General features: G+C 34.0%; 2 protein-coding genes across 6 annotated transcripts in view; both read right to left on the bottom strand.

The window, feature by feature from the left end:
* The window catches only part of LOC122294514 (putative disease resistance RPP13-like protein 1), a 78373-nt gene extending 67182 nt beyond the window's left edge, over nt 1-11191 (bottom strand). Inside the window, exons 1-4 of one of the 5 annotated variants that reach the window (XM_043103305.1) lie at nt 7972-9745; nt 7409-7538; nt 5766-5829; nt 5450-5641 (exon numbers count right to left, since the gene is read on the bottom strand). In XM_043103305.1, the coding sequence (XP_042959239.1) occupies nt 7459-7538; nt 7972-9493 (1602 nt within the window). In that variant the 5' untranslated portion in view covers nt 9494-9745 and the 3' untranslated portion in view covers nt 5450-5641; nt 5766-5829; nt 7409-7458. Of the gene's footprint in view, nt 1-5449; nt 5642-5765; nt 5830-7408; nt 7539-7971 lie in introns of those variants that run through there. The other 4 variants (XM_043103307.1, XM_043103308.1, XM_043103309.1 and 1 more) reach the window with 4 other exon arrangements.
* A 3695-nt stretch (nt 11192-14886) lies between these two features.
* LOC122294552 (putative disease resistance RPP13-like protein 1) lies at nt 14887-21885 on the bottom strand. Its single transcript, XM_043103393.1, has 5 exons — nt 18070-21885; nt 17640-17759; nt 16829-16933; nt 15211-15274; nt 14887-15085 (listed from the first exon to the last, which is right to left on the bottom strand). Exons 1-3 carry the CDS (start codon nt 21740-21742, stop codon nt 16902-16904), a joined length of 3825 nt encoding a protein of 1274 aa, XP_042959327.1. The 5' UTR covers nt 21743-21885; the 3' UTR covers nt 14887-15085; nt 15211-15274; nt 16829-16901.
* Between the last annotated feature and the right edge of the window lie 4149 nt (nt 21886-26034).

Here is a 26034-nt window from a genome sequence, read left to right as displayed (position 1 = left end):
AATCCCAATATGCATAAACAAAGAGATCTACACAAAAACCAATACACAAATATTTCTATTTAATCAAATCCCAATATGCATAAACCGAAATATCTACACAAATACCAATACACAAAATTAATGTTTTAACAAATCCCAATATTCATAAACAGATACATATGAATTAATACCCAAACAGAAACATGTGGATTAATACCAATAATAAGGACAAAAATCATGTTTATCAAATACAAATATTTACCCAAACAGAAACATTTGAATTAATACCCAAACAGAAACATGTGAATTAATACCAATAATAAGGACATAAATCATGTTTATCAAATCCAAATATTTACCCAAACAGAAACATATGAATTAATACCCAAACAAAAACATGTGAATTAATACCAATAAGAAGGACAGAAATCATGTTTATCAAATCCAAATATTTACCCAAACAGAAACATATGAATTAATACCCAAACAGAAACATGTGAATTAATACCAATAATAAGGACAGAAATCATGTTTATCAAATCCAAATATTTACCCAAACAGAAACATATGAATTAATATCCAAACAGAAACATGTGAATTAATACCAATAATAAGGACAAAAATCATGTTTATCGAATCCAAATATTTACCCAAACAGAAACATATGAATTAATAACAATGCCAATAATAACATTGAAATAACAATGCCAATAATACCAATCGCAGAAACTAGAGAAATACCAAAATACATAAATACATAAATACAATATTGCACAAATACAGTAATATAAAATTAGCAAATAACCTGGACAGTTTCTGGATAAAGGTTTAGGGTTAGATCTAGGCTCCTCAGAGTATTTTGGTTTTGGTCTGGGGTGAAGAGTTAGGGTTTTGCAAATGGTTAGGGTTAGGGTTAGGGTTAGATCTAGGCTGGTTAGGGTTAGGGTTTGGGAAATATTAGGGTTAGGGTTAGATATTTCGTGGTTAGGGTTAGATCTTTCATGGTTAGGGCTAGGGTTTTGCAAATGGGTATATTCAGTCACGGCTGACACTTCTCAGTCTGCCGAACTCGAGCTATCCTTCGGAGATCATGCCTTCGGAGATCACGATGGACTCAAGAATCCGAAGGGACTGAATCGACTGTTAAGGGGCAAAACAGAATGAGAGAAGCAGAGAGAGAGGGAGAAGGAGAGGGAAACGAGAGAAGGGACTGAATCGGGGAGGCAAACTGGAGAAGGAGAGAGAGAGCGAGAGGGAAATGAGAGGAGGGACTGAATCGAGACGGCAAACTGGAGAAGGAGAGAGAGAGCGAGAGGGAAATGAGAGAAGGGGCTGAATCGAGAGGGAAAATAGCTTCGTGGGGTCAAAACGGAGCGTTTTCGATTTAATCCACGTGGCCGAGCCGCTTACGAGCCGTTTACTCAAAACGACTGCATCCAGACTTTTTCGAGAAAATAATCCCTTGTTTCTTAATTTTTTATAATTTTACTTCCACTCCCACCTAACCTCAGCAATGTTTTCTTCTTTAGAATGAAAGAAATCGAATGAAAAAGAAGGAAGGTTGGTTAATATTGTAAGAAGCAAAGCAAAACGAGTATTTTCGAGTTTGGTTTTATTCTTCTTTTTCTTTTTGTTTTCCGTCCTCAGAAAATAAAAAGAAATCATTTTTATCTGTCAGTTGGCACATGCTCTTGATAATTGATTCATTTGTGGCGAACTTTTGATTCTAATTGTGGATTGAATGTCTACATGCATCATACATTTCATCCCATTGTGGGAAATGAAGGAAAGAGCCATCATATATCATATATTTTAGAAAAAACGATCACCGCTTTAAGATGACAGCTGTTCATCATACATCAGTATCGTATAATAATGAGATTTTATTTTTTAAATTGAAAGGCAATATTTTTATTTTTGAACTTAAATATAATATTATTATTCTTTTCAAACTTGGAATTGCAATACCGATCTTAGAAATAAAAGCAGTGTTATTAATTATTTTAATAATAATTTAAAAGAATGCATTACAAATAGATTGATATGAAATGTGTTACCACATAAGATGAAATAATGAATATGATGAATTAAAGACCAATTATAAATTGTCGCATAAATTAGAACCTAAAAATATTAATAGCATTTTGAAAAATGAAAATATTATTAATCCAATGACTATGATTTATTTTTATGAATTACTATGAAAAATAATATGAAGATAATTGTTATTCTTTTTAAATAATATTATATACGAAATATACAATTATTTTTAAATCTAAGAGAAAATATAATAAAATCTTTCAGTTTGGATTATTTGTAAGTTCATTATTATTATTATATTATAATTAATATTATAATAATAAAAAATTTCATTATATTTTTAGTGATGAATTGGATGATTAAAATGTAATTATGCATAGTGTGAAAACAAACAAAATCCACTATTCTTGAGGCTATAATTCCTCTTTTAGTGTAGAACTACAATAGATATTATAAAAGAAATTTTATTAATATTTTTTATTTGCTACAGAGGAACGCCATAAATGATTAAAAAAAAAAAACAGAGATTACTAAGTCATAGAAATTAAAACATTCTAAAATTATAACCATTCTAAAATGCTTAACACCATTACAAAGCAGTAGCTACATGAAAAAATAAGTATTATCTTAGCTAAATATAAAATCTAATATTAGAATATTTGATGTCAATAAATCTAATTGTTTTTTTTTTTCACATAAGAGGGACGATAACTTCAATTTTATTGATAACCCCCACTTATAGCAGATGAATCCCTTTTACAAATGAGGGAAGAATTTTGGGGGTTATATAAATTAATCCCAAAACCAAAGGTCTTGCAAAAACCATATATTCTTAGAAACTAATCCATACAATACTTATTTAAAACTATTTATCATAACAAAAAAGTATAAAACTAGTGTTTAAAGATAGGGAGTCCCGCATGATCCAAAACATAAAATGCAATATAAGTGTACGTTTTGGTAAGTGAAAAACTGAGTAAAAAGAAGCATCTATATATACCAATAACTCTTAAGTTTGCTAAACCATCAGCCAAACTATTCTATTCTTTGTAAATATGATTAATCTGCCTCATCTATTAATTCTAAATTAAGTTTGCAAATGATAGCATAATGATAAACTATATTTCAAAACAGAATCATATGGCAAGAAAAACCATGGTCGTGCCATACTATGAATAAAACTTTTCTCTACGAGACACGCTTTATGAAAAAGAAAACCAAACATAAGTTTTCAAGTATAAGTATGTAACGGCCCTCCTTGACAGCCCATTTTCACGCACCCAAAGTATGTACGTGTATCCATGTGAATGGATGCTATAAGCGGTACGTATTGTATGTATGTTCACGAAAGTAAACGAAAAGAAGCTTTAAAAGATGCAAGAACAGATGCTTCAAAATGAAAAGAAGGAAAACTACTTTTTCTAAAATGATTTTTACAAAAAGAGAAACTTCTTCTAAAACGACTTTTACAAAAAGAAAGAAAACTATTTTTTTTTTAAAATGACTTTACGAAAGAAACGAACTGAAGAACCGTAAGAATTATAAAGAACCGTAAGAATTGTAAGGACTGGAATGAACAAATGGACTGTAAAGGACTGAAAGGACTGTAAAGGAAAGGAAAGAACTGTAAATGAATGAATGGACTGAATGCATGATGTATAAAGATACATAACGGCTCCATGGACTGAAATGCAAATGGTACCAAATGAATGGACTGGACTGGGCAGATTGCAATGCCGGGTAAGTAGTACTGGTGGTGCATCTAATGCTGCACCCTGACGAAATTTATTCCCAACCCGTGGTCATGGGCGGAATCAAGTCCAAAAGACCGCTAACCCTAGCACACAATGCGCAATAGTGTGCTACAAGGGCCAATGAAAGTGAAAAGAATGAAAGAACGGATGCATGTTAAGAAAGAATGCATGTATGTATGTATGGACTGTATGCATGAGTGAACGTAAGGAAAGATGAATGCATGAATGTGTGCAAGAAAGAAATATGCATGAACAGATTCTGTAAGAAATGAAGGCAGCGATGCTTGGAGAACTGTTTCAAAGAAGAAAATATTTTTAAAGAAAAACTCCACCTTGCAACGTTTTAAAACGAACAGAATGACAATGCATGATAAATACAATATGTATGTATGGAATGATAAATGAATGACTGAAAATATATGTTATTATATTTTAACTGTACGAAGCAATGCTTACGAGTCATCGACTCATTTTAGTTTTTAGGTGTGCCCTCCCAAGGACAAGATGAGCATGACAGGTCAAGACGGGCACAACCAAAGGGGAAGAGCACGAAGGCCTAGGCAAAATATTTTATACAAGAAGCTTTCATTATAAAACTAATGTTTTCCGCTGTAAGCTTTTTAATTAAGAAAAGAAACGAATTTTATTTATAATATGAAGTCTTTTATATCTTGGCATGAAAGGAAAAAGAATTTTAAAAGGAATTGTAATTCCCGTCGATTTTTATTAAAGTATTTTGAAAAAAAAAAAGACCCACCACAAGGATGGGCATTACACAGCGTCCCTCCTCCCTCGGTTCCTTTGTGCCCTATTAGTTAGGCCCCCACTCGGGATTGGCACGGGCTTCCTTGTTCTTCTCGAACTGGGCTCACTTGGAGTTTCTGGGCTGGGTCTTTGGGCCTGGGGCTCGCCCCCCTCACAATTATATGGAATTACTTGTACATTCAGACTCTCAATTCTACATTTGTTTCGTCATTAATTTCGTATCTGAAGGTTTAGACAAAATTTGTCTGATTGAGTTGAGTTTTCTAAATATTACATATCAAGTTTGTTTTGTATTATTTTTGAGTTCGAATGATATATAAATCAAGCACAATTCAACTTATCAAACCACTAATCTTATTTTGTTAAATTTCTATCAAATTTACATATAATAATTGGTTTTGAATGGAGCCACAAATAGCTATAGCTTTCAACTCCCAAAGCTTCAAATCCTGTTATTGTTGGCTTTGTTAGATTGGGAATTAAAGCAAAAGAAGATCCCACTAAATTGCGTAATTTTCACAAGTTCATCATATTGAACCACTCATACCATGCAAGGCTGAGCACCAACCGGATCAGAGCCGGAATGGCCAACCTCCAACTTCGACTCTGACTTTTTCGGAAGTCCTTCCAACTGCGATTTCAAGATACACTACCTCTGGTTCGACCCTTGTTGGAGCAAAGTCCGATTTGGGTTTTTTTTTTTCTTTTCTTTTTTAAAGTCTATTTTAACTTCATACTTAGCCTAATTTTTTGTAAAAAAAAAAATAATAAATAAAAAAAATGTGTGGGCTTCCAAATTTCAATTTTTTCAAAAATTACAATCTAAACTAAATAATTCATTTTTTATTATAACAAAAAATACAACTAACTAAAAACAAGTAACATACTAACATGCTGTCAAAATTTAAAAATAAAAAATAAAATGAAATCCAATATTTTCTTAAGTGCAAACGAAATTAATTGTTCCCAACAAGCCAACAAAAACAAATTACAAACTTCCAAATGTACCAAAATAAATTAAATTACACACTTCTAAATGTCCAACAAATGTTCCCAACAATAATAAAGTAAATATTACAAACTTCCAAACTTCCAAGATGTGTCTGAAAAAAAATATATAAAAAGATTAGTAAGGAAAAGAGCCCCAACTTTAATTTCAATCGCAAAGTCAAAAATAATTTGGATTGTTGCATCCCTAAATAAAAATAATTTGAACAGAATACTCACTCTGAGTCTATATACTCGAGTTCCTCAGGAATTCAGCCATTTACTCAAGTTGTTTTCAACATTCCTACCAACATCATGATAAACAACCAATACAATCTCAGAACCATATTCTTTTCTTCTTCTTTTTTCATGATTAGCAGTCTTACAATTAACCACAGATTTTAAAATTCACCTAAATTGTGAGCTCGGAGCATAGTGTAATCAACTTTTTCATACACATTATATGACATCTCTGGATTTTTCTCCAGACCCTCTTAAGATTGGTGCGCATAGACTGAGCTTTTTACTTCATTAGCCTATACAAGGAATGCGTATGAAAACGATCGACTGCTTTCATCCAGTGACATTGGCACTTGTAAGAGGCAGTCATGTAACAAAAGCAAGCAAGCATTTATGCACTGGTCGCTTGGGGACACTTAGAAAATTGGGAAGTCCACGCACAAATGCATACGAGGTCATCCTGATTCCTTTCCATAGAAGGAAAGTGATATAAATATAGTACAAGCATAGGATAAATAATTTAGAAAGAGAGAGATACAGATCAAGAGGGAAGAAATATGAGGAAGAATGAATGAGGTTAAGGGAAAGAAAAAGCAGGGTGAGATTTAGAGAAAATCCTGAGGAAGGAGTATTTTAGACTCTTTAGAGTGAGATCCACACTGTTGAAAACCAATGGGAATAAAAAAGTTTTTGAATTTACATAAAAGAAAAATTAATTAATTGTGTGAAAATAACATTGTAGAATAAAACAAGTAGCTATACGCTAGATTTGGGCCGATTGTTGAGAAGTCCAAAGACAGCATAGAGGTAGACGTCCCAATGTAGTTATATATATTAAAGTATAAGATATAGATATATAGTTATATATTTTAAGAGAAGATTTACTGTCACAAAAAGATCTCATAACATTAATAAAAGAAATAAAATATATAATCATATATAAAAGAAACAAAAATCTTTCAATTTAGATTATTTGTAAGTTCATTATTATAATAATAATAATAATAATAATAAAATTTCATTATATTTTTAACGATGAATTAGAGGATAAAAATGTAACTATGCATGGTGTAAAAACAAACAAAATCCACTGTTCATGACTTCTGGCGCACACAAGATTTAAGCAAATATCTTCACTTCTCATGGATCAAATCAATTATATATATATAAACAATTCAATTAATATCAATTCAGATTCAAATACGAACCCCAATTCAATTATATATATATATATATATATAATTTAAAAATCAAGAATTATATAATATTCCAATAATAAGTAATTAGTTATAACATCAAGTACGTACGTACGTGATAAACAAATTAATGATCATATAGGTTATAGGGGCGCAATATGTGAAGTGCTGAGAGTACAAATTGTCAGGTTTATGATGTAAATTGCTAATTTTAATAGTTTATGGTGCAATTTAAAGAAAAATGAGTATAAAATAACATCAGATAATATCAATATGATCATGATCAGTACTAGATTGCAAAAAAAGCAACCAAATCATGAGTGTGGTCACGATTTTTCCAAGATCAAGAAAATTAGTCATATATATAATATTGCATTTTGTTTTTGAAAAATAAAAGTAATTCGTTAGTCATTTGAATTTTAAGTAAAGATGAAAGAAAAGCTGTACCCAGAACTTGCTAATAGTGTGATCATCATCCTCCACTTTCTGAAAGCAAGCTAGCTGTCAATCATCCGCATGCAGGAGATCTCTTTGTATGGGTACTCAAACGGACGTGGTGCATACGGACTGGGCCGTTCTGTGGATGAAAACAATGAGAGAGTTACAAAACAAATTAAGAAAGAGAATTAATTTGAGTATATATAATATGTATGGAAAAGATCAAATGAGAGGGATATTATAAACTGTCAATGCAGAAAACAACGAGACAGTTACAAAAGCAAATTAAGAAAGAGAAAATGGAAAAGATCAAATGAGAGGGATATTATTGGATCTATTATATATTATATATTAAAAACAAATCAAAAAATGCATTTCATTATATTTGGATACAAAATAAAAAGAGTTAAGTCAATCATGATGATCAGCAAAACAAATATTCCCAATGCATGCTCACATCAACTTAATTACACATTATATATATAATGCCAATTCATATTTCTTTTACTTTTACTTTTTATTAATTTTTAACAAAAATTTTATTTTATAACTTCAATTAAAAGCTCTTGCACCTAGAGCCTGTAGATCATGTGTTTGAATTACTTCGTAACCACCAACGCTTATGTTGGGGATGCGAGCCACCTTGAGCCATTCTTCTCCTTCTTTCCTTTCCAGCTCTTCCTTCAACACAGAATCACACTTCCCTATTTGTAAAACACAAAGGGAGGTAGGAAACCCCTCTTCTGGCATGTACCTGAGCTTTGGACAGTTATAGATATCCAATTGTACAAGAGAGGTGAGCTGTTGAAATCCCTCTTTGTCCAAAGATTTCAAATTTCGAAATGAAGAGATCTTAAGATAGGTCAAAGTGGTGGGCAGCAACAAGCCCCCAGGAAAGGACTCCACATTTTCTGATCCACCGTCAATTTCCAAACACTCAAGAGAGGGGAGTATTTGCGAATCCCATCCCTTCCAGTTTGCAATGAGTTTCTCACACCCACTGATCACAATTTGCTTTAGATTGGAAGGCAACCTCCCTTCTGGAAACGAATCAACTTCTGGACAATTTATTAACTCCAAATAACAAAGAGACGGAAGGGATATGTGTCCTATCCAATCAGGAAAACCTCTCCCGCCGTAGTACTTGATGGTGAGACGTTTCAATTTTTCATGGGACTGCAGATTTTCAAGTACACCTCTTTGACTTTCCGAAATACCACGTACTTGTTCTAAAGGATTCCATTCTAACACCAACCCCTCAAGATAACGCTTATCCTTCAACTTTGCATCCAAAGCATCCTTGGCTGATCTAACATTTTGGAGCTGTTGAATTAAAAGTTCTCCCCGAAGATTTATTAGGTTTCCCAATTCTCCAATATTGCTAGACCCATTATCATGTTTGCTGACGATGAATTTGGATAGCGTCTGGAGGCATTTAAGTTTACCCATTTGTATTGGCATCTCCTTTAATTTGTAAGAACCATCAGTTATAAGATGACGTAAATTAAAGAGTTTCCACATATCTCTTGGCAATCTTTCCAAGCTCCAACACCATAATAACTTCAAAGTTTGCAAATTGTACAACATACATATGGAATTGGGCAACTCTTTAATAGCTGAGTTAGAAACATCCAAATAACGTAGATGTTTCATTTTACTAATTGAATCAAACAACTCAGTTAGCTGCCTTATCCCGGATAGAGAAAGAACTTTTAAGCACCGTGCCCTTGGCATTTTGATTTCACTCCATTCCTTACAATCTAATACTAGGAAAGTGCGCAACTGCTTGGCCTTGTAAAGATCATCTTCAATATCCATAACAAAGTTATCCGAACTTCCATGGAAATGGAAATACGATAGATAGCGAGTCATCTTCCTAATTTCATTTGAATTATCACCCTCTAACCGCGTAAAGCCAAATTGCCCAGTTACGAAATTTGCCAAGTCGTTGACAAGATCATGCATTACAAAACCTGACTCATAAGTTTCAAGTGATTTTTGAAATAATGATCTTGATACAAGAGCATCGAAGTAACGATTGCCGACTTCTTCCATAGTTTCTATTTCAGATTGTTGCAAGAAACCTTCCGCCATCCATAATAAAACCAATTGATTTTTTTTTTAAAATATAATCTTTTGGAAATATCGAACAATAAGCAAAACATCTTTTTAAGTATGAGGGGAGATACTTATAACTTAACCTCAAAGCCGGAAGAATGTCTGTCCCCTTCATGTGAAGATCCCATAAATTGCTCTTCAATATATTCGTCCATCTCTCGACATTTGATTCAGACCACAAGAGATCGCCAATGGCTTTGATTGCTAAAGGTAGACCTTTGCACTTTTCCACAATTTGTCTACCTATATCTTTTATTTCTGGATCTGCATTGGAGCTACCATCACGAAATGCATGTTTTTCAAAAAGGGACCAGCAATCATCATTTGGTAATAGCTTTAGATGATGAGTTGCAGTTGCCTTCATGGCCAATGCAACGCTTTCATTCCTTGTGGTGACAAGGATCTTACTTCCTGGAGTCCCATAGCGCAAGAGTTGGCTTAGGAACTCCTGATGACGGGATTTCTCACTCCAAACATCATCCAAAATAAGGAGAAATTTCTTCCGTGTCAAATTCTTCTCTAGTATAACTTGAAGTTGCTCTGGATTCTCAAATTTAGGACAAGGTAACAAAGTTGCTGCCTCTATAATAGATTTCTCTACCTTGAGCTCATCAAATTCTTCTGAAACACAAAACCATATTTTAAGGTTGAAATGTTGCTTCACCCGACTGTCGTTGTATGCCAGTTGAGCAAGGTTAGTCTTGCCGATTCCCCCCATGCCAACGATGGCAATCACGCACCTTTCATTGCCACTCTCATCAGACGAGAGCAATAAGTCGATAATTTTGTTGTTGTCCTCATTCCTACCAAAAGTGTCGGACTCTGAGACGTAAGAAGTGAGCACCTGTTCTGGATGTTGTTTTCCTCCAACTCCTACTTTTAGACCCATACAATCCTTTTGCTTTGTTAGATCTTCAAGTCTATCAAGTACCTCTTCCATTTTTGGCTCTACTTCATTGACAAAAGTATCAAGGAAAGTATTAGAGATGCAGTCTAGTGCCTTTTCTACAGTAGTACTAGATTCGGCGTCCAGCTTTCTTTGCAAGGCTTCAGTAGCAATCTCTTCCAAGATGTCCTCCGCGTCGAAGAGAACATCCTTCAAATCGTCAACCCAGTCTTTCACCAAAGGATCCGTAAGTTGCTTTTCTTCCGCGTCTGCAAGCACAGCATTCACAGACCGCATTGCTGTCTTCAATTTCCTTGAGAGCTTTTCGGTTTGTTTTCTTCCCTGCATGAAGTCAGCCACCTCTGGAGATGCCATTCTGTCAAACACCACACTGAGTGAAGCAGAGAGAAATGCCAAGCCCACTTCAGCCATGTTTTTCTTCTTCGGAATGAAAGAAATCAAGGGAAATGAGGGAAGGTTTTTTCGCAAACAGCAAAGCAAGCTCAGGTTGCAAGAAAATTCTTACTATAATAAAATGAAATAGGAGAAATGTCAGTGGCACATGCTATGGTCATGGGTCATTGACCGATTGGTCATTGATTGAATTTATGAGAAAGTTGGTGTGAGAAAATGGGGAATAAGAAAATGATAGTGAGAAATTAAAATATCTTACTATAATAAAATTAAATAAGGAAATGGCTGACGCGGTTTAATTGGGTAGTCTGTCATATTGTCAAGATAACTCATAACCTTTCCTCATCTGGCCGGTAGCTCTCAAAGAAAATAAACATTTATCATTGTTTCTGTGTCTCATTTATTTCACTATCCTCTGCTGGCCTGTTTTTAAAGATGGTAAATAAGATGTCTTTCTTCTTTAATTTAGTGTTGTGGAATGTGCTGTAAATATGGGCGTGAGATGGATGTCGTAGTTGTGATACGGTGTGAAGTGTGAGTCCACGCCTACTCCCTGTTGTGCAGCGATGCACCGTGTGACGTGCGCTGCAGTGACGTGTGGCATAGAGTGATAGAGTACATTTGGCGTGTGCTCTGTATTGTATGACGATGCACCGTGTGATGTGCGTCGTGATAATAAGTGATGTAGCAAAGAGAGTATGCATGGAGCACACTCCATGTTGTGTAGCGATGCACCATGAGGCATGTATCGTAATGATATGTGTTGTAGTGTGGATGGAAGAGAGTTCACTTGAGTATACTCTGTGCTATGTCGTGATACACGTGACGGCGTGTCACGAATTGTTGGATGGCGTAGAGGAGAAGCGTTGAGTGTATGGTGTAGCGTCGGGAACTGTGTAACAGTATCCCGAAGCAATGGTGATGTGGCCTGTAATCTATGGTGACGGGTATCGCCTTGTGGTTTATTATGGCTAAGAGTATAAGGAAGTGGTGTGAAAAGTATCAGAGAGTGCAGCAGAAGCATGATGGGCATCATGACGTGACTCGAGATTAATCTCGAGCTACGTGACGTGGTAGAGGTGCATTTGGAATATAGTCCTCTCCTATCAAGTGTTGGGATGAACTTGTACAGGACCGGGAAGTAGGAAGAGTCCTATCGACCAGATCTAAGCAAATTGGTATCGGAGTATGGAGGTTTTTTATACAAGCGGGCGTTCAATGAAATTATAAGTTGTTCTTAAGTGACAAAAGGGGATAAGATACAGGTGCCTCTAACGAGACACGTGTGCCAGATAGGTTCACCATATGTAATGGATAATTTGTCCTCAATATGGTTACATGGTGTTTTAGTCCCAGAGTTGACTTGAATTCATGTAGCATATTTGGATGGGAATGAGGATTTAGTATGGATTAGGATACATGAAAGTAGTATTGGGTAAGTTGTCTAAGGTTGGAACGCGTGACTCTGTCAGTCGGAATCATGCGTAGGAATATGTAAATAGAAGAATGAGATGGAGGTCTTAGTGTCTTCACCCTAAGGTGAATCACGGGGATTCACTTTAAAGAATAGGACCCCGAATGTTTTTGCATAGTAAATGGCACGTAAGAGCCAAATGATGGACGAAAAGTGTTCCAAGTGAGGCGTAGTTCTATTTTTTAGAATGGTTACTTAAGCATTAGATAGAACATGACGTAAGGTTTTGTGTATGCATGTAGATCGCCATCTGACACGCTTACGAATGGACTACATGGAATGAGTATGGCAAGAAGTTCAGGTAAGTATTGCATTCATAGTCTTCTAGAGTTTTTCTTATATAAACAAGGAAGGAAAACGAAAGTTTTTCTCTAAAAGGAAAATAAAACTTTTCTCTACGAGACACGCTTTATGAAAAAGAAAAGAAAACATAAGTTTTCAAGTATAAGTATGTAACGGCCCTCCTTGGCTGCCCATTTTCACGCACCCAAAGTATGTACGTGTATCCATGTGAATGGATGCTATAAGCAGTACGTATTGTATGTATGTTCACGAAAGGAAACGAAAAGAAGCTTTAAAAGATACAAGAACAGACGCTTTCAAAATGAAAAGAAGGAAAACTACTTTTTCTAAAATGACTTTTACGAAAAGAAAGAAAATTGTTTTCTTTTAAAATGACTTTACGAAAGAAACGAACTGAAGAACCGTAAGAACTGTAAGGACTGGAATGAACAAATGGAATGTAAAGGACTGAAAGGATTGTAAAGGAAAGGAAATGACTGTAAAGGAATGAATGGACTGAATGCATGATGTATGAAGATACGTAACAACCACATGGACTGAAATGGAAATGGTACCAAATGAATGGACTGGACTGGACAGATTGCAATGCCGGGTAAGTAATACTGGTAGTGCACCCAATGCTGCATCCTGACGGAATTTATTCCCAACCCGTGGCCACGGGCGGAATCAAGTCCAAAAGACCGCTGACCCCAGCACACAAGGCGCAACAGTGTGCTACAAGGGCCAATGAAAGTGAAAAGAATGAAAGAACGGATGCATATTAAGAAAGAATGCATGTATGTATGTATGGACTGTATGCATGAGTGAACGTAAGGAAAGATGAATGCATGAATGTATGCAAGAAAGAAGTATGCATGAACAGATTCTTTAAGAAATGAAGGCAGCGATGCGTGGAGAACTGTTTTAAAGAAGAAAATGTTTTTAAAGAAAAACTCCACCTCGCAACGTTTTAAAACGAATAGAATGGCAATGCATGATAAGTACGATATATATGTATGGAATGATAAATGCATGACTGAAAATCTATGTTATTATATTTTGACTATATGAAGTAATGCTTACGAGTCATCAACTCATTTTAGTTTTTAGGTGTGCCCTCCCAAGGACAAGATGAGCATGACAAGTCAAGACAGGCATAGTCCAAGGGGAAGAGCACGAAGGTCTAGGCAAAATATTTTATACAAAAAGCTTTCATTATAAAACTAATGTTTTCCGCTATAAGCTTTTTAATTAAGAAAAGAAACAAATTTTATTCATAATATGGAGTATTTTATATCTTGGCATAAAAGGAAAAAAAAATTTAAAAGGAACCGTAATTCCCATCGATTTTTATTGAAGTATTTTGAAAAAAAAAAAGACCCACCACAAGGACGGGCGTTACACAGCGTCCCTCCTCCCTCGATTCCTTTGTGCCCTGTTAGTTAGGCCCCCACTCAGGATTGGCACGGGCTTCCTTGTTCTTCTTGAACTGGGCTCACTTGGAGGTTCTGGGCTGGGTCTTTGGGCCTGGGGCTCGCCCCCCTCACAACTATATGGAATTACTCGTACATTTAGACTCTCAATTCTACATTTGTTTCGTTATTAATTTCATATCTGAGGGTTTAGACAAAATTTGTCTGATTGAGTTGAGTTTTCTAAATATTACATATCAAGTTTGTTTTGTATTATTTTCGAGTTCGAATGATTTACAAATCAAGCACAATTCAACTGATCAAACCACTAATCTTATTTCGTTAATTTTCTATCAAATTTGCATATAATAATTGGTTTTGAATGGAGCCACAAACAGCTATAGCTTTCAACTCCCAAAGCTTCAAATCCTGTTGTTGTTGGCTTTGTTAGATTGGGAATTAAAGCAAAAGAAGATGCCACTAGATTGCGTAATTTTCACAAGTTCATCATATTGAACCACTCATACCATGCAAGGCTGAGCACCGACCAGATCAAAGCCGGAATGGCCAACCTCCAACTTCGACTCTGACTTTTTCGGAAGTCTAATTTGACCTCCAACTCCGATTTCGAGATACACTACCTCCACTTCGACACTTGTTGGAGCAAAGTCTGATTTGGGTTTTTTTTTTTTTTTTTCTTTTTTAAGTCTATTTTAACTTCATATTTAGCCTACTTTTTTCTAAAAAAAAAATAATAATAAAAAAAAATGTGTGGGCTTCCAAATTTCAATTTTTCAAAAATTACAATCTAAACTAAATAATTCACTCACTTTTGATTATAACAAAAAATACAACTAACTAAAAACAAGTAACATACTAACATGCTGTCAAAATTTAAAAATAAAAAATAAAATGAAATCCAATGTTTTCTAAGTGCAAACCAAATTAATTGTTCCCAACAAGCCAACAACAACAAATTACAAACTTCCAAATGTATCAAAATAAATTAAATTACACACTTCTAAATGTCCAACAAATATTCCCAACAACAATAAAGTAAATATTACAAACTTCCAAACGTTCAAACTTCCATGATGTACCTGAAAAAAAATATATAAAAAGATTAGTAATGAAAACAAACCCCAACTTTAATTTTAATCGCAAAGTCAAAAATAATTTGGATTGTTGCATCCCTAAATAAAAATAATTTGAACAGAATACTCACTCTGAGTCTATATACTCGAGTTCCTCAGGAATTCAGCCAGTTACTCAAGTTGTTTTCAACATTCCTGCCAACATCATGATAAACAACCAATACAATCTCAGAACCATATATATATTTTTTTTTTCATAATCAGCAGTCTTACAATTAACCACAGATTTTAAAATGCACCTAAATTGTGAGCTCAGAGCATAGTGTAATCAACTTTTTCATACACATATTATATGACATCTCTGGATTTTTCTCCAGACCCTCTTAAGATTGGTGCGCATAGACTGAGCTTTTTACTTCATTAGCCTATACAAGGAATGCGTATGAAAATGACTGCTTTCATTCAGTGACATTGGCACTTGTAAGAGGCAGAAATGTAACAAAAGCAAGCTAGCAGTTATGCACATGTCGCTTGCGGACACTTTGAAAATTTGAAAGTCCACACACAAATGCAAACAAGGTCATCCTGATTCCTTTCCATAGAAGGAAAGTGATATAAATATAGTACAAGCATAGGATAAATAATTTAGAAAGAGAGAGATACAGAAGAGGGAAGAAATATGAGGAAGAATGAATGAGGTTAAGGGAAAGAAAAAGCAGAGTGAGATTTAGAGAAAATCCAGAGGAAGGTGTATTTTAGACTCTTTAGAGTGAGATCCACACTGTTGAAAACCAATGGGAATAAAAAAGTTTTTGAATTTACAAAAAGAAAAATTAATTAATTGTGTGAAAATAACATTGTAGAATAAAACAAGTAGCTATACGCTAGATTTGGGACGATTGTTGAGAAGTCCAAAGACAGCATAGACGTAGACGTCCCAATGTAGTTATATATATTAAAGTATAAGATATAGATAAATAGTTATATATTTTAAGAGAAGATTTACTGTTACAAAAAGATCTCATAACATTAATAAAAGAAATAAAACTTATATTCATATATAAAAGAAACAAAAATCTTTCAATTTAGATTATTTGTAAGTTCATTAATAATAATAATAATAATAATAATAATAATAAAGTTTCATTATATTTTTAACGATGAATGAGAGGATAAAAATGTAACTATGCATAGTGTAAAAACGAACAAAATCCACTGTTCCTGACTTCTTGCGCACACAAGATTTAAGCAAATATCTTCACTTCTCATGGATCAAATCAATTATATATATATATATAAACAATTCAATTAATATCAATTCAGATTCAAATACGAACCCCAATTCAATCATATATATATAATTAAAAGTCAAGAATTATATATTCCAATAATCACTAATTCGTAAATTGCCAATTTTAATAGTTTATATATGGTGCAATTTAAAGAAAAAGGAGTAGTACCAACTTGCATGCAGATAAATTGTTTTATTAGCGAAGGACTTAATTTTGACAACGTACGTACACAAATATTAACATTTATGGGGATTCTATGATCATAACATCAGATTATAATATCAATATCATCAGTATTAGATTGCTAAAAAAGCAACCGTACGAGTATCACGATTTTTCCAATATCGAGAAAAGTCATATATTGCATTTGCTTTTTAAAAGTAAAAGTATTTCATTAGTGTGAATTTTAAGTAAAGATGATATAAGAAACCCTCAATTTAAGAAAAGTTGTACGTACCAAGAACCTTCACATTACAATACAATTGTCCGCCTCACGATCCATATTGGTCCGTAAGGTGGTTCATATTATATCAGCATATATTCGTAGTACCTATCAAAGAAACTGTGAATGAAAACAATGAGAGAGTTACAAAACAGAATCATATGGCAAGAAAAACCAAAAATAAACTTAACATCATGATTTCTAAATAAAAACAATTCAATTAATATCAATTCAGATTCAAATACGAATTACCCCAATTCAATTATACATATATATATATATATAATTTAAAAGTACTCAAGAATTAATTATATATTCCAATAATCACTAGCTAATTAGTAATATGCATCAATTACGTGCGTGATAAACATATTCATGATCATATAGGTATAGGCGCGCAATATTATATATATGTTCCAAGTGCTGAGACTAGTACAAATTGTAGGTCAGGTTTATGATGTAAATTGCCAATTTTAATAGTTTATGGTGCACTTTAAAGAAAAATGAGTAGTACCAGCTTGCTTGCAGATTAATTGTTTTATTAGCCAAAGAACTTTATTTTGACAACTTACGTACACAAATATTAACATTTATGGGGATTCTATGATCATAACATCAGATTATAATATCAATATGATCATGAGTACGTACTAGATTGCAAGAAAAAGCAACCAAATCATGAGTGACACGATGTTTCCAAGTTCAAGAAAATTAGTCATATATATAATATTGCATTTGTTTTTGAAAAATAAAAGTAATTCATTAGTCATGTGAATTTTAAGTAAAGATGATATAAGAGACCCTATTTAAGATAAGTCGTACGTACGGATATCATCCGCGAGCTTGACAATACTATTGTCCGGCGGCACAGGATCATATTGGTCCGGTACCATATGGGAGGACTCCGTGTCCATTGAACCAAATTGATCATACGGACTTTTGCAAGCTGTGAATGAAAACAATGAGAGAGTTACAAAACAAATTAAGAAAGAGAATTAATTTGAGTACACGGAAAAAATGGTAGGAAAAGAAATGAGAGGGATATTATTGGATCCATATATTATTCTATTAGAAACAAATCAAAAAATGCATTTCATTATATTTGGATACAAAATAAAAGGTTAAGTCAATCATGATCAGCAAAACAAATATTCCCAATTCATATTTCTTTTACTTTTACTTTTATTAATTTTTAACAAAATTTTATTTTATAACTTTAATTAAAACCTTTGAGGTTGCATGCATGGGACTCTCACCTGGAAGTTCATCTCCTTTTATGTGTTCAAGATCAATAAGTATGTTGGAGACGCGATCCACCTTTTGCCATTCTCTTCCTTCTTTCCTTTTCAACTCTTCATTCAACAAAGGACACTTCCATGCCTGTACAAAACTAAGGGAGGTAGGGAAGCCCCCATTTGGCATGTACTTGAGCTTTGGACATTCACCGATCTCCAATTGTACAAGGGAGGTGAGCTTTTGAAACCCCTCGTCCAAAGATTTCAAATTTCCAAATGAAGAGATCTTAAGATTGGTCAGAGTGGTGGGCAGAGACAACCCCCCAGGAAAGAACTCCACATGATCTTCTAATTTGACGTCCCAAATTATTTCCAACCATTTAAGAGAGGAGAGTATTTTCAAATCCCATCCATTCATGTTTGCAATGAGTTTCTTACATCTCTTGATCACAATTTGCTTCAGATTAGAAGGCAGTCCTCCTTTTGGAAACGACTCAACTTCTGAACAATTTACTAATTCCAAATAACAAAGAGACGGAAGGAATCGGTGCATCTCATCCGGCATTGACCTCAAGCTCTCACAGTTTTTGACAATAAAGCTTACAAGGTTATGGGCAAGCAATCCTCCTTTTGGAAAAGATACAAAATTAGGACATCCATGAATTTCTATATTTGATATCGCTAAATCAACTCCATCGTGTTGTTCTAGAGATTTCAAATTCTCACACCTCTTGATTTGAATACTCTTCAAATTTGGAAATAGGTCTAATGGAAAGGACACAAGAGAATCACAATCATCGATCTCAAGTACTTTCAATGGAGAGAGTAAACCTTCCTTGAGAAAGGACATGAGCGAGGAACACCTATAGATTCGTAGTTCTTGAAGACAATTATTAAAGTTCACTATTCCATCATGTTTATGTTGTTCAGGAAATGCAAATGATTCCAAATTATCACACTCGGTTATTCCCTTACGGATAAGTACTGGGAAAGATTCTATGGAGAGCGAAGCCTCTAGATGTCGACATTCATAAATCCTAAGTATTTTTAACGAAGGAAGATGTACAGGCAACCTTCCCCTCAGCTTGGGGCAATTCTCAATATACAACTCTTCGAGTTGAGAATAAGTTTTGACTTCATTTTGGACATTCAAATGAAACCAATCTTCCCAATTCGGCATATTCTTCAACCATAGAAGTTTCAATCTTCCAAATGGATTCCGAAAAGAACAACTATTTATATAAAACTCTGGATCCACAGTAACAACTCCATCCATCCCAACAATGTAGAGTTCATTAAGAGAAGGTAGCTGCCCAAGGGGTGGCAAGGCATTACAATATTTGCAATCAAGTAATTCCAACTTAGACAATGAAGGAAGCAACAGTCCTATCCAATCAGGAAAACCTCTACCGTTGTAGCAGTTGATGGTGAGACTTTTCAAATTTGCATGACATTGCAGATTTTCAATCACACCTCTTTGACTTTCTGAAATACCAAGTACTTCTTCTGGAGGATTCCATTTTAACACCAACTCTTCGAGGTAACGCTTATCCTTCAAATTTGCATTCAAAGCATCATTGGCTGATCTAACATTTTGGAGCTTTTGAATTAAAAGATTTCCCCGAAGATTTATTAGTTTTCCCAATTCTCCAATATTGCTAGACCCATTGTCACGTTCGCTGACGATGAATTTGGATAACGTCTGGAGACATTTAAGTCTATCCATTTGTATCGGCATCTCCTGTAATTTGATAGTTTCATCAAGTTCAAGATGACGTAACTTAATGAGTTTCCACATATCTCTTGGCAATCTTTCTAACTTCCAACATTTCAATAACTTCAACGTTTGCAAATTGCACAACATACATATGGAGTCGGGCAATCTCTTAATATCCTTGCAATTAGAAAAATCCAAATAACGTAGATGTTTCATTTTGCTAATTGAATTAGACAACTTGAACCCGGATAAGCACCGTGCCCTTGGCATTTTGATTTCACTCCCTCCTTCATAATCTAATGCTAGGCAAGTGCGCAACTGCTTGGCCTTGTCAAGATCCTCTTCAATATTCTTATCAAAGTTATCCGAACTTCTATGGAAATACGATAAATAGCGAGTCATCTTCCCAATTTCTTTTGAATTATCACCCTCCAACCGCGTAAAACCAAATTGCCCAGTCACAAAATTTGCCAAGTCGTGGACAAGATCATGCATTACAAAACCTGACTCATGAGTTTCAAGTGATTGTTGAAATAATGATCTTGATACAAGAGCATCGAAGTAACGATTACCAACTTCTTCCATAGTTTCTATTTCAGATTGTTGCAAGAAACCTTCCGCCATCCATAATAAAACTAATTGATCTTTTTTAAAATTATAATCTTTTGGAAATATCGAACAATAAGCAAAGCATTTTTTCAAATATGAGGGGAGATACTTATAACTTAACCTCAAAGCCGGAAGAATGTCTGTCCCCTTCATGTGAAGATCCCATAAATTGCTCTTCAATATATTCGTCCATCTCTCGACATTTGATTCAAACCACAAGAGATCGCCAATGGCTTTGATTGCTAAAGGTAGACCTTTGCACTTTTTCACAATTTGTCTACCTGTATCTTTAATCTCTGGATCTGCATTGGAGCTACCATCACGAAATGCATGTTTTTCAAAAAGGGACCAGCAATCATCATTTGGTAAAAACTTTAGATGATGAGTTGCCGTTGCCTTCATGGCCAATGCAACGCTTTCATTCCTTGTGGTGATAAGGATCTTACTTTCTCGAGTCCCATAGTGCAAGAGTTGGCTTAAGAATTCCTGATGACAGGGTTTCTCACTCCAAACATCATCCAAAACAAGGAGAAATTTCTTCCCTGTCAAATTCTTCTGTAGTGTAACTTGAAGCTGCTCTGGATCCTCAGTAGAAGGAGCTGACGAAGTTGCAGACTGATCTATAATTGATTTCATTACATTGGGCACAACAAATTCTTCTGAAACACAAAACCATATTTTAAGGTTGAACTCAGCTTTCTCCACCCGACTGTCGTTGTATGCCAGTTGAGCAAGGGTAGTCTTGCCGATTCCCCCCATGCCAACGATGGCAATCACACACCTTTCATTGCCACTCGCATCAGACAAGAGCAATAAGTCAATTACTTTTTCCTTGTCCTCATTCCTACCGAAAGTGTCGGACTGTGAGACGTAAGAAGTGGACAGCCTTTCTGGATATTGTTTTCCTCCAACTCCTACTCCTTCACGTAGACCCATACAATCCTTTTGCTTTGTTAGATCTTCAAGTCTATCAAGTAGCTCTTCAACTTTTTTATCTACCTTTTTGAAAAAAGGCTCAAGCAAAGCAGAGAAGGAGTTTCGTAAATTTCGTACCAAGGTAGGAGATTCAGCGTCCTGCAGCTTTCTTTGCAGGTCTTCAGTAGCAATCTCATCCAAGATGTCCTCCGCGTCGTAGATAACATCCTTCAACTCATCAACCCAGACTTTCACAACCGAATCCATAAGTTGCTTTTCCTCCGCGTCTTCAAGCACAGCCTTCACAGACAGCATTGCATTCTTCAATTTCCATAAGAGCACTTTGGTTGGTTTTCTTCCCTTTATGAAGAGAAGCACCTCAGGAGATGTCATTCTTTGAAACAACATGCCGAGTGAAGCAGAGAGAAATGCCAAACCCACCTGATTAACCATGCTTTTCTTCTTCGGAATGAAAGAAATCAAGGGAAATGAAGGAAGGTTTTTGCAGACAGCAAAGCAATCTCAGGTTGCAAGAAAATTCTTACTATAATAAAAGAGAAATGATTTAGACACAATATTTTTTACAATAATGTGTTAAATGAAGGGTATTTTTATAAAATACCTTATAAAAGTAATATTAATTTATAAAAACATCTTCATTTTATAATTTTATATATTATGAAGTATATTGTGAAAATATATTATGTGTAGATCATTACTCTTTCACAAGACTCATCAATTCTACGGTACCCTGTCTCGATGCAGAGTAGCCAACAAGAAAGTTGAAAAATGCGTGTCCTGACACTTATGAGATGGCCTACTGGCTACCACATTGCTTTTGAAAATGAGAGAGATGGGAATCCAACCAACCAAATTTTCTTTCTGTGAATGACCTTGTGACATGCCATTTTGTCTATTAACGCTCCAATTAAGGGAGGAAAAGAGCAATGCTAGTCCAACTTCAGCCATATCATGTTTTCTTGGATGAAAGAAATGAGCAGCTATCATATTGAGGAGACAAGAATTAGGAAAATTGAAATACATGATGAGCTGTAGATAATGGATGCATAAATAATAATAATAATAATTATTATTTAATAGATAATTACTGAATCGATCTGTGCAGTCAAAGAATAGTTAAAAAAATTTAATTTGGATTCATTTCTAGACTGATCGATATGATCATAAAAGATAGGCAGCAGTACACACTCATAAAATAATGTGCAGATGCTATGGTAAATTTTGTCTCATTTTATATCACTATGATCCTCTCCCTCTTTTCCTTTTAAGGTGGCTTTCTTCTTTAATTCGGAACTAATTAAAAAAAAAAAAAAGATTGGCAATATTATAGCTACAGTACAGCCTATACTTTATCCAAAGACAAGTAATAGTACTGGAGGAAATGATGTAACGAGGAATTCTCTTGGAAATTTTATATGAATGGAATCTTTAAAAATTGGAAGGAGAAATCTCAATAATTCAAGACCAACTCATCAACATTATTGCCAATCTCTTTAACCAGACAACACTATCTTCTTTTCCTGCTTTTCCTCTTCTTCTTCTTCTACTTCTTCTTCTTCTCTCTCTCTTTTTTTTTTTTTTTTTTTTTTTTTCCTGCTTTTCTACTTTTGTTTTGCATTTGTCTGTTAGTTGGCATGACTTTCTCTGGTCTTTGATATTTAGGTTAAATGTATTTGATTTATTTTTTATTTTTTATTTTTTTAGCAATTCTCTTAACTGTACCAAGATGACTTTAGCTTGGTTGGTAATTTTTTTTCTGAATCATTTATTAAAATCACGTTTTTTTCAAGTCAATGTTTAACTTAATTTTTGTTTAAATGTTTGCTCAGATAAATTAAAGATTAAGAGAATTAAAAATTGAATAAAGTATTATTATAATATTATTTTTATTTATAATTTCAAAAAATGAATTATTTATTTTATTTGAAAAGTTAAGAGAATTGTAATAAATAAATTAAATGAAATGAGATAATTTTTTAATCCAAACAACATCTTATTGATTGGTCATGAACTTTAATTAAGATGTTTGTTGATGACGGTATCCGCCAAATTTGCTGCTGAGAAACCATTTTCTTCGTTGATGAGTTCCCCAACCATCTTCCAATGTTCAGTCATTGTCTTTTTTGCTTTCATTGTGTCTCCACCGAGTACAGAGTCGCATTGTGTTAAAATATTGTTAAACACTTTTCTCCGAGGATTAGAATCCGGTTAAAAAAAAAAAAAATTCTCAAACATTTTTTTAACCATTTTAAATATTTTTAAAAATATAAATAAAATCATAAATTTATTAAAAAATTACTTTCTTATTCATTAAATTAAAAAAATCACAAATTCAATAAGGTGTTGGTAGTTGGCATTGTAACCGGTGACTATCCCGTTGTCGGCAGAGTGAACGCGGCTAATATTTCAATATTTACATAGGGGTAGAAAATAATACCTTATTTCTCTGTCTTTTATTATTTTATCTGTGAATTGGCACATATTCTGTTCATTGATCATTTATTGATTGGTGGGGAGCCTTCACAGTCTCGCAAGACCTATCACTTCTACCCTACCTTGATACAGAGTAGACAGCCAGAAATTGAAAAATGCTTGTCCTGACTCTGATGAGAGAGAAGGCAATCTAGAAAAATATATTTTTAACACCATTTAATGCATGCATGCCCCCTTATTAAATATCTGATAAAGGAAATCATATTTTTGGTGCTAAGTGGACCACAAGGCAAAAGTCTGGAAGGAAAGAAGAGTCAAAGTGTATCAACATTTTTATCTCAACTCATTCTTTCACAACAGTAAACAATATCAACGACCTCAAGGGGCCCCTTCTTTATTCCCTATCACTATTAGGTAACAATAATATTACAAGTGACTTCATAGTATAAAATTAATAACTAAAATTTACTTTAACAATATTAATTATCCAAGAAATGATGCACAATGTGGTATATCAAGTTGTAATTTTTTTTTAAAGATAGATTTAATTGTGCCATGCATATCAAATTCTTAATTTGTTAAATTATCACATGTCACCTAGTCTTACTTACAATAATTTACTTAAATCAAACAACTTACTTTATCATACCCAAAATTCAACATAGCATTTGCATATTATATATATATACTAGGAGTGGAATACGTGCAAGGCACGTTTTCCTTGTATTACTGTAAAAACATTATTCTAAAATATAAATACGAGTGTACAAATGATCTAGTTTGAAACTATTAATTCAAACTGGGCAGACAGTTGGGCATCGGCACTGCAACTAGGTTACCCGTGCCCAACGACAACTTGCCTTATTGCCTCTTAGCAAATTAAATAAAATGAGATAATTTTTTAATCCAAACAACAACTTATTGATTGGTCATGAACTTTAATTAAGATGTTCGGTGACGACGGTATCCGCCAAATTTGCTGCTGAGATGCCATTTTCTTCATTGATGAGTTCCCCAACCCTCTTAAAAATTACAATGTTCAGTCGTTGTCTTTTTCTGCTTTCATTGTCTGTCTCCACCGAGTACAGAGCCAACTATGATTCTCAATTCTCAAACGGGATAATGTTAAAAATTTGTTAAAATGTAAATTTTTAATATTATTCATATTCTAGGTAATGCTATTGTACTCACATGAGATTATATTCATTAGAATCCGGTAAATTTTTTTTTCAAACATTTTTGTAAAAACTTTAAATATTTTTAAAAATATTAAAAAAATCATAAATTTATTAAAAAATATTTTCTTAAGTATTAAATAAATAAAAAATTACAAATTTTGTTGATAGTGGGCATTATAACTGATGAGTTATCTCGTTGTCGGCAGAGTGAATGCGGCTAATATTTCAATATTTACAAAGGGTTAAAAAATAATGACTTATTATTTCTCTGTCTACTATTAATTTATCTGTCAGATAGCTGGTCGTTGATCATTTATTGATTGGTCAGCTTTGATAATTTCACAAGACCCATCAATTCTACCGTATCTTGAAGTTGCAAACTGCTTGTCCTGACTCTGATAAGATGGCCTACCACTGGACATTGCCTTTGAAAATGAGAGAGATGGCAATTCATTAAAAAAACATTTTACCACCATTCACCCATTCACCATTTAATACATGCATGCCCCTTGTTAAATATCTTATAAAGTAACTCATGCCTTTTGGTGCTAGGTGGACCGCAAAGTCCGGATGGAACCAAGAGTCAAAAAGTGTCTAACAAATTTTCTTTCTTGCAAGAAGTGAATGTCCTCGTGATGCCATTTTGTCAATTAACATTCTAATTAAGGGAGGCAAGGAGTAATGCAACTCCAACTTCAGCTTTATCATGTTTTCTTAGGCAAAAGAACTGGTCCATGTGGTCGTAAGAGGTGGGCTGCAGTTCACACTTGAAAAATAATGTGCATTCCATTAACTTTATAGGGAAGACAACCTTTGAATAAATAAATAATAAGATAAAATTGACACATTTTCAAATACTCTCTTTTCAATATTTATGGAGTGGAAAAAATAATCCCTTATTTCTCGGCTTTTTATAATTTTACTTCCACTCCCACTTGACCTCACTCTCAGCAATGTTTTCTTCTTTAGAACGAAAGAAATCAAATGAAAAAAAGAAGGTTGGTTAATATTGTAAGAAGCAGAGCAAAAAGAGTATTTTTGAGTTTGGTTCTGTTCTTCTTTTTCCTTTTTGTTTTCCGTCCTCAGAAAATAAAAAGAAATCATTTTTATCTG

Source organism: Carya illinoinensis, chromosome 14 (assembly GCF_018687715.1).
Source record: "Carya illinoinensis cultivar Pawnee chromosome 14, C.illinoinensisPawnee_v1, whole genome shotgun sequence".
NCBI classification, from domain to species: domain Eukaryota; kingdom Viridiplantae; phylum Streptophyta; class Magnoliopsida; order Fagales; family Juglandaceae; genus Carya; species Carya illinoinensis.
Note: the sequence above shows the minus strand (reverse complement) of the source record. Positions and strands in the feature narration are given on the sequence as shown.

Excerpts from the sequence above, each read along its gene's own strand:
- LOC122294552 (XM_043103393.1), bottom strand. The coding sequence starts at position 21,742 with ATGGTTAATCAGGTGGGTTTGGCATTTCTCTCTGCTTCACTCGGCATG. Across the intron at positions 17,760-18,069 it reads AAAAGGAGATGAACTTCCAG|CTTGCAAAAGTCCGTATGAT; the intron begins GTGAGAGTCCCA and ends TTTCATTCACAG. Across the intron at positions 16,934-17,639 it reads CAAGCTCGCGGATGATATCC|TTTCTTTGATAGGTACTACG; the intron begins GTACGTACGACT and ends TTTCATTCACAG.